The 8,766-nt window shown below is 46.7% G+C and overlaps 1 protein-coding gene across 1 annotated transcript; it reads right to left on the bottom strand.

The window, feature by feature from the left end:
* Positions 1-748: 748 nt before the first annotated feature.
* Positions 749-4,214, bottom strand: LOC150047839 (HLA class II histocompatibility antigen, DO alpha chain). Its single transcript, XM_090355327.1, has 5 exons — positions 4,110-4,214; positions 2,774-3,022; positions 2,151-2,432; positions 1,924-2,060; positions 749-1,670 (listed from the first exon to the last, which is right to left on the bottom strand). Exons 1-4 carry the CDS (start codon positions 4,189-4,191, stop codon positions 1,933-1,935), a joined length of 741 nt encoding a protein of 246 aa, XP_090211453.1. The 5' UTR covers positions 4,192-4,214; the 3' UTR covers positions 749-1,670; positions 1,924-1,932.
* Positions 4,215-8,766: the final 4,552 nt, after the last annotated feature.

The raw sequence follows: 8,766 nt of genomic DNA, 5'->3' as shown, positions 1-8,766 counted from the left end.
ACAGCCTACAAGCTTCCAGAGAAGAAAACAAACAATAGATTTATATGAAGTTCTAGGACTGAATGTCCTGTATTTTATTTATTTATTTAGTCAGTCAGTCATGGGGCTTGAACTCTGGGCCTGGGTGTTGTCCCTGATTCCTTCAGCTCAAGGCTACCGCCCTACCCTTTGAGCCACAGCCCCACTTCTGATTTTCTGGTGGTTAATTGGAGATAGGAGTCTCAGGGACTTTTTAGTGCCCCAGGCTGGCTTTGAACCGCGATCCTGCAATCCTCAGATCTCAGCCTCCTGAATAACTAGGATTATAGGGATAAGCCACCACACCTGGCTATTTATTTACTGTTTTACTTTGTAACAATAGTGCTGGAAGCTAAGAGAGCATGGGAAAATGTTATAGACATTCTAATGGAAAATCTTTCCATGCTTGAGTTGTATGCTCATATACATTGTTGTTTAAGTGTTAAAAGAATACAAATATTTTCTGACATGCAAACACAAAAAAGCTTGCCTTATTCACTCTCTCAGGAAGCAAAAGAATATAGTAAGTATAAGAGATGGGTATACAAAACAGAGGTCTACTAGCACTAGATTGTGTCAGACAGTTACAGACCACAGCCTAAGCCAGAATGGCAGCATCTGACCCATCTGGACATATTATTTCAATTTGGGGGGGGCAGTCCTGGGCTTGACCATCTGGACATATTAAAAAGCAGCGTCCCTATCACTACTGCTACTACCCATACAGATCGAAGGCCACTGATGTGTATTACACTCCTGGTAGCTGACATGAAAGACTTTGTGTAGTTATTTATTTCTTATGTGTTTTAATTGTTGTTCACGGTTAACTGAAATCTTCCAGGCCCCACATTTAGAGAGTACTCAAGTGAATTCATTAGATCTTGAGCACAGAATACCCCAAATTTTCCAGGTCTACTCTGCTATTCTCCTCATATGGTCCACCGTTTTGAGGGAAGGAGCCATCTTAGCTAGGTCTTGGGTGTCGCTCTGCCATGAAACTCAAAGGATTTTGTAGATCACAACTGGATGCCAGTAGCCTCTCTACTCAGATCACAACTAGACACAGGTGACATCCCCACGGACCTTCTCTCCCTGGTACCTTCATAGCTGTGATTGGTTGAAGAATTTGTAATGAGCAAGACACTGCGTCCCTTTCAGGGAAGTCGGAACTCAGGAGGCAGATTTCATGAAATCCTAGAGAAACAGCTCATGGACAAGGGCGCGTGCAATGGATCACGTTCAGTGGGACACCACCAAACTGGCCTGAACATGAGCATCAAGCTACAGGGTCATCAGCCTCACATACTCTTAGAATCCCAGCATCCCTCACACCTGACCATACGGGCCTAGATCTAGGGAGGGAAAAGGACAGAGTGCACACATCATTAGAATTGAGAGTTAACAGCCAGCATTTTGGATAAAGCAAAAACACTGGGGCTTAGGAGTAGGAAGGAAAGCTGATTGAGCCCCTGCCCCCCACCATAAGTACTGGAGCCACGAGAGGAAGAGAGCTTCAGGACAGAGGGGGATGCCATTCAAAGCCATGCTGTGGGGATGTCTTCAGTTCTCTGTGGTGTTCAGCATGTGAACGCTGCTGTACCTTTGAGGGATCCAAGGCCATTTCCCACCATGTTTCTCTCAGAGCTCATTACCTAAAGTAGAAAAACACCTATGACCAATTTTGTTCAAGCTCCCAATTCTAAGTGTTCTCGAAATGTCCACCTCCCTGCCCACCTCTTTACCTCTCTTTCTGCTTTTCTATTTCCTGTCCAATGTCTGTCTCCACCATTCTTCCCTGACCATTCTCTCCCCTCAGAATCTCTCAGTCATCCTATTTTGAGTTGCCTGCCTTCCTCCCCTCTGCCCTCTTCCAGAAATGTAATTCCACCCTTCAAGCTTCCGTACCTGTGAGAATTAGCCATACTTGTGCCTTGAGATGATGAGAATGGTGCCCACAAGAAACCCCACAAAGCCAATGGCCAGGCCTAGGGCACACACCAGGGTCTCAGTGGTATCTGGTGGTTGGGTAGGCACCTGAGGCTCTGGGAGAGAATGGAAGGTCAGGAGGCTTGGGACACGAATTGTAGGGTAAAAGAAATGTAGGCAGTAGATTAGAGAGGGGGTGTCCCTACCCCAGTGTTTGAGGAGCGGCGCATCCAGGCCCCAGTGCTCCACCTTGCAGTCATAGACGTCCTGGGCTGAGGGCACAAAGGTCAAGTACAGGAACTTGCGGAACAAGTGGTCAGGCTGAGTATAGAAGCTGGTCTGGGCCACGCCCTCGGTGACGGCTTGACCATTGCGCAGCCAGGTGATACTGATCACAGGGGGAAAGATGTTGTCCACAATGCAGATGAGAACATTGGGCTCGCCCAGCTCCACTCGAGACTTGGGAAGGACCGTCACCCTTGGCGGCACTGGGAAGAACAAAGGCCCTGAATGCTCAAGACTCACCGGGTGACATCTGGGCCTCTTAGGGTATGTCCATTTAGCTTTCTGCAGACAGGGGGCACTGGGGAATGTTCACCCTGGGGCAGGAGAGGAGGGAGACTGGGAAAAGAGCTGGGAGAAAGTGGGACTAATCCCTAGGGAAAATGTCCAGGTGACTTTCCTCAAGGGGTTCTTGCCTCAGGGAGGAATTGAGTGCCAAGGAGGGACTGGGCAAGAATGTGACAGAGTGAGGGGACCTAAGTGGAGGGAGAAACTTCTCCGGGCCTCCCCGCCTGGCTGGGTGGGGGCCGAGGGAGGCCCATGTTACCACTGGTGGCTCTGCTTCTGTTGGAGCGCTCCACTAAGGCGTCCAGGTGGACTTTGATCATGGCGATGCTGCTCAGTGCACCCTGTGGGTCGAAGTTCTTGAAGTCACTGAACTCAGGCAGGCGCCACACGGCCTCCCCATTCTTCAGGTCCACGGAGAACAGTTGTTCGCCATCAAATTCATGGGTGAACTGGCCTGAGGCTCCATAGGACTGGTAGAAGGCTGGTCCGTAGGAGCCCATGTGGTCAGCTGTGTGGAGTGAAAGCAGGACCAGGGAGAGAGGAGAAAAAGGTATCACTCATCCATGATAGGCGATTTGTTGGTTGAGTCTCAGCCTGGGCAACATCTGGTGGCTGTGTTTGGAGGCTACCTCCTATTCTGACTCTGGCCTTGCCCTCACTGGGCGGAAGAACTGCAGTGGGATGGACGGGAGACAATGGGACCATGGGCACAGCGGTCTGGGACCCAGAATGCCAACACAGGCTGGGAAGAGGACGAGCTGCCTGAGATGTGCCTGGGGCTCCCCAAGTGAGGTCATTGTCATGAACATTTGCCCTGGCCGTGCTGTGTGGGTGACCATGAATTTAGGTGGGTTGATAAGGAAATGACTAAAGGCAGACCCGGAAGTAGAACTTTCAGGACAGAAATGCAACTTAAGGGAAGGAAGGAAATTAGGTGATGACTGACAGGAACATTAAGGAAATTCTGCAACGCAGAGAGGCAGGAGTATAGAAAACAGTGGCCTGAGGTGCACTGGACAAGAGGTCGGGACTTCAAGGCTCATGTCCCTACTACTTTATCTCACTGTATCCATTGAACATTGTTTAACCCATAAGCAAGTGCTCGATTTCCTAAAAATCAGGAGCTAGGTTTTAGTTGGTCAGATTCCTTTAGATCTCTGAAGTTATTTGTTTAGTGTTCATGGGCTATTATATACCCAGCACAATGCCACACCAGCCAAATAAAATGAAAAAACAAAACAAAAAAGAAGAGCTAAGTGTGTACACCTGGCATTCACGTCCAGACAGAACAGTAAATTCTGGACTCACAGGGTATTGTGAGACAGGAAGTGCTAGAGAAATCAGAGTGCTTCCAGCTGTGGGAAGTAGGAGTTTCCGAAAAGAGGAAAGAATAAGGAGAAGTCTGACTATAAAGTCCAGTCAGAACACTGGCTAAGCACCACCCCATTGACATCCAGAATGGTGGTGGTAGAGGTGAAAGGGATGTGGAGTCTCTAGGTGGAGCAAGTTGTCCATAAACCAGAAAAAGAGAGGAACATTGGCCCGCTGTGCTGGATCCCTAAGTCCCTCTCCTTCCTGGGGCCCTCAGCACTCACCCGAGATGCCCCCTGCTTCCTGGGGGCTCAGGAAAGTCACCAGCATGTACAGTCCCCAGATCAACCTCACAGAGAGGCGCATTGCCCTCCTGGGCTTTAACCACGTAAGTCTTAGGCTCTATGGAGGGGGAAAGGAACAAGATGGAGGTAAAGAACAGAACAGAATGTTGGTTACAGAGAGACCCTTGCTCCATGCAGCCAATCAGAGCAGTTCTCTGGGTTCACGTATCTGTTTCTGGGTAAAGAAGCACAGAGCCTGGGCATGAAGGTAGAGGAACTCTTTGCTGGGCCTCCTGCACTGGTACAGAAGAGTAAACACAAGTTCTGCATTGGAAGATGGGAGGCTGTGGGAAAACGATCACTTCCTCCTCTGAGAAGGAGCCTCAGGAAGGAGAGGACAGATTTTTTTTTTTGGGGGGGGGGAGCAGTCCCAGAGCTTGAACTCAGGGCCTGAACATTTGGACTTTCTCAAGGCTAGCACTCTACCACTTGAGCCACATTGCCATTTCTGGCTTTTTCTATGTATGTGGCACCAAGGAATTGAACCCAGGGCTTTACGCATACTAGACAAGCACTCTACCACTAGGCCAAACTCCCGGCCCCAGACCAGACCTTCACAATGCCAAATGGCTGGACAAGGGCAAAGCCTTTCTATATCTGATAATGTTGTATAGAAATTCTTTTTTTTTTTTTTTACCAGTTCTGGAGCTTAAACTCAAGACCTGTCCTTGAGCCTCTCTGTGCTCAGGGCTAGCACTCTACCACTTGAGCCACAGTGTCACTTCCAGCCTTTTCTGTTTTTGTGGTACTGAGGAATCAAACCCAGGGCTTCATGCATACTAGGCAAGCACTGTACCACCAAGCCACATTCCTAACCCAGGAACTCCTTCATCACTCACAAGTTTCTGTGTAGGTATTTGGAGTTTAAAAAAAAAAAAAAAAAAGAAGGCTGGGAGTTTGGCCTAGTGGTAGATTGCTTGCTTAGCATGCACGCGAAGACTCGGGTTCAATTCCTCAGTACCACATACATAGGAAAAAAGCCAGAAGTGGTGCTGTAACTCAAGTGGTAGAGCTCTAGACTTGAGAAAACCCAAGGACAGTGCTCATGCCCTGAGCCCGGGACTGGGGGGAAAAAAAAGTAAAGAAAAAAGAAAAAAGTGGTCATGCGGCTTGAACTTGGGCCTGGGCGCTGTCCCTGAGCTCTTCAGCTCTAGGCTACCGCTCTACCATTGAGCTACAGACTCACTTCCCATTTTCTAGCGATTAATTGGAGATAAGAATCTCAGGTCATTTTGTGCCTGACCCTTAGATCTCAGCCTCCTAAGTAGCTAGGATTACAGGCATGAGCCACCTTGCCCAGCTAGTAGTAAAAGATTCTTTTCTTTTCTTTTCTCTCTCTCTTTCTTTCTTTCTTTTTTTTTTTTCCAGTCCTGGGCTTGAGCTCAGGGCCTGAGCACTGTCCTTGGACTTTCTCAAGGCTAGAGCTCTACCACTTGAGCCTCAGCACCACTTCTGGCTTTTTTTTTCTATGTATGTGGTACCAAGGAATCGAATCCAGGTCTTAGTGCATGCTAGGCAAGCACTCTACCACTAGGCCAAACACCCAGCTGTAAAAGATTCTTTAAGTGGTTACAAGGTGTTTGCAGGCTGTTACTATCTAGAGATGCACTAGAAGGCACTCTTACTCCTTCAAGGTTTCAATTCTCTACCTTAGACTCAACAATTTTGTATGCATATATGTGTATCATCTTCTACTCTTGATTTAAGCATTGCTAAAAACATACTGGGATCTGAGGATCACGGTTCAAAGCCAGCCCAGGCAGGAAAATCCATGAGGCTCTTATCTACAATTAACCACCAGAAAACTGAAAGTAGTACTATTGCTCAAATTGATAGAGCACTAGTCCTGAGTGAAAAAGCTCAGGGACAGGGCCCAGGCCCTGAGTTCAAGCCCCTTGATTGACACATCTTCTAAAAAAAAAAAAACAACTAAGAAAGTGGATTTATTAATGAAAAATATAAATGTTTTCCTGTCTTCAGTATTCTGGGATAGTGATAAATGAAGTGTTTTCAAGGTCCCAGCAGACAACTAGAGGAAGGCAAGTGGTCCAGTGATTTCCCCAGAATTGCTGAGGATTCTTGGAAGCAAGACACCTGTGTGCTAATGAGTGGTCAGGAGTTGACAGTGGGACAGTGGTTGACGTTGGGATAAGTGGTTGACGTCATCACTTGCTCCAGCCTCCTGCCTGAGTATGCTGGGGTGGTGCTTTTGAGGCCAGCTCTCGCCATGGCTGGAATCTTGATGCTATCGTGATGATTTGGGGGATTCTGTAGATCTGCAGGGGATTGGAAGTGATCGCTTCCTCTCCTACATTCTGACTTCTCCAAATCCCCTGCCCTTGGTCATCTCCTGGAAGAAACACAATTCTAAGCTTAAATCAGACTTCTGTCTTTGTATCTGCAGATTTATTTTTTCAATCTTAGGACTTGAACTCTGGGCCTGGGCACTGTCCCTGAGCTCTTCAGCTCAAGGCTATCACCTTACACCTCGAGCCCCACTTCCTGTTTTCTACTGGTTAATTGGAGATAAGAATCTTGCATTCTTTAGTGCCCAGGCAGGCTTTGAACCAAGATCCTCACATCTCAGCTTCCTGAGTAGCTAGGATTACAGATGTGAGCCACCATACCTGACTCGGACTTTTTTTTTCTTTGCCAGTTCTGGGGCTTGAACTCAGGACCTGGGCACTGTCCTTGGGCTTTCTCAAGGCTATCACACTACCACTTGAGCCACAGCACCACTTGCAGCTTTTTCTGTATATGTGGTACCGAGGAATCCAACCCAGAGCTTTGTGCATGCTAAGCAAGCATTCTACCACTAGGCCACACTCCTCGCCCTGCAGTTCATTTTTAATTTACACTTTGAAATTCACAAGAGAAAGTAACTCTTTAGAAATATATAACTGAGGTTAAGGAGAGAAGATGACCTAGGAATTGATCCTTGGAAGAGAAATACAAGTTTATAATTGTAGAGAAGAGGACGGGCAAGAAGAGAAGCCAAGCAAAGGCATAGGTAGAGGCAGAGAGGAAGTAGCAAGATTGGAGCTGTTCAGTGGCCAAAGAAAATGAAGAGTGAAGGCTTGAAAAACTGGCTGGTATAAAATTGTGGGCATCTCTTTTGGTTGGCTAAAAGTAATAGACTTAGAACTTCTCTTGAGATGATGAGAAGTAGGTGCCATTTTTGGAGCCAAGATGGATACGTGACTGAGAGAAAACAGGCATTAAACTGAGTTAGTTAGATGGATGAATGACTCTATCTCCCTGTGATTGTCTCAAACCTTATCATCCTCACATTTCAATCACCTTCCACCCAAGTAATTTCCCTAACCTAGTGTCTACCTGCTGCCAGGCACTTCACAGGACACTTTCTGCTGGACACACGTGATGCTCTTGGATCCGCACTCCCCATTGGCCCATTAAGGGATAAAGAACATTCTCTGTGAAGAAGTCAATGTTTACTCAGAAATCGTACTCCGTGCAAAGTTGTTTCTGTTCTGCTTTCATTTTCCTGTCACATACAAAGTAGCCCAGAAGCCCAGAAAGCTACTGCCCCTTCCTGGAACTGCTTTCTCCTTCCACAGAACTTCGACTAGACTCAGACTTCTTGCAAATATATATGTGTGGGCTTTTTTTTTTTTTACTTTAAAAAACAAACAGGGAGCGTAGCCTAGTGGTACAGTGCCATATACACAGAAAAAGACAGAAGTGGTGCTGTGGCTCAAGTGGTAGAGCACTAGCCTTGAGCACAGAGAGGCTCAGGAACAGTGCCCAGGCCCTGAGTTCAAGCCCCAAGATGGGCCAAAAGCAAACACACAAACAAGATCTCACTATATAGCCCAGATTGGCTTCAAATTCCAGATCTTCCTGCCTTTGCCTCCCAAATGTTGACATTACAGGACTGCACTACCACACCTGACCAACTACACATGTGTAAGAGATATTGCACTTTAAGACAGACCATAACAAAAAACAAATCACTTTTACTCAAAGCAATAACTTTCTAATGGACTACATAAGGACACAACTGTAGGCCTAGTGAGATTAGCTAAAAAAAAAAAAAAGTAAGGCCTTCCAGACATGTGGTAAGTTTTTCCTCTGATACTATCTGGGATGCTATATTCCTCCTATTATTTTTAGAAAATGGGATCAATGGTTGGGCTTTGCTTTCACTTCTCATCTCCTTGACCACAAATACTGTCACCTGACGTCAGGAATATCACATGCTCCTCACCACTGAGCTCAGAGCCTGGCTTTCCACATCCACCTCCTATCAGAGCTCTCTTCTTTTCTTATGCTGTATATCAATTCATCAAGGGTTCTTACCATTTTACTCTATTTCCATGACAATCCATACATACATTCATCCCTGATAATCTCTACTTTGAAGACAGGGACCTTTCCTTCAATCCATCCAGCATCCGGTTATCACTCAGGCTTTCCAATCATTTTTCTTTTATTATTATTTTTTTTGCCAGTCCTGGGGCTTGAACTCAGGGCCTGAGCACTGTCCTTGAACTTTCTCAAGGCTAGAGCTCTACCACTTGAGCCACAGCACCATTTCCCACTTTTTCTATGTATGTGGTAGTGAGAAATCGAACCC

The sequence above is a fragment of the Megascapheus bottae genome, chromosome 22 (assembly GCF_031878675.1).
Source record: "Megascapheus bottae isolate mThoBot1 chromosome 22, mThoBot2.hap1, whole genome shotgun sequence".
Classification (NCBI taxonomy): Eukaryota; Metazoa; Chordata; class Mammalia; order Rodentia; family Geomyidae; genus Megascapheus; species Megascapheus bottae.
Note: the sequence above shows the minus strand (reverse complement) of the source record. Positions and strands in the feature narration are given on the sequence as shown.

Excerpts from the sequence above, each read along its gene's own strand:
- LOC150047839 (XM_090355327.1), bottom strand. The coding sequence starts at position 4,191 with ATGCGCCTCTCTGTGAGGTTGATCTGGGGACTGTACATGCTGGTGACT. Across the intron at positions 3,023-4,109 it reads GGAAGCAGGGGGCATCTCGG|CTGACCACATGGGCTCCTAC; the intron begins GTGAGTGCTGAG and ends CACTCCACACAG. Across the intron at positions 2,433-2,773 it reads CAGAAGCAGAGCCACCAGTG|TGCCGCCAAGGGTGACGGTC; the intron begins GTAACATGGGCC and ends TGTTCTTCCCAG.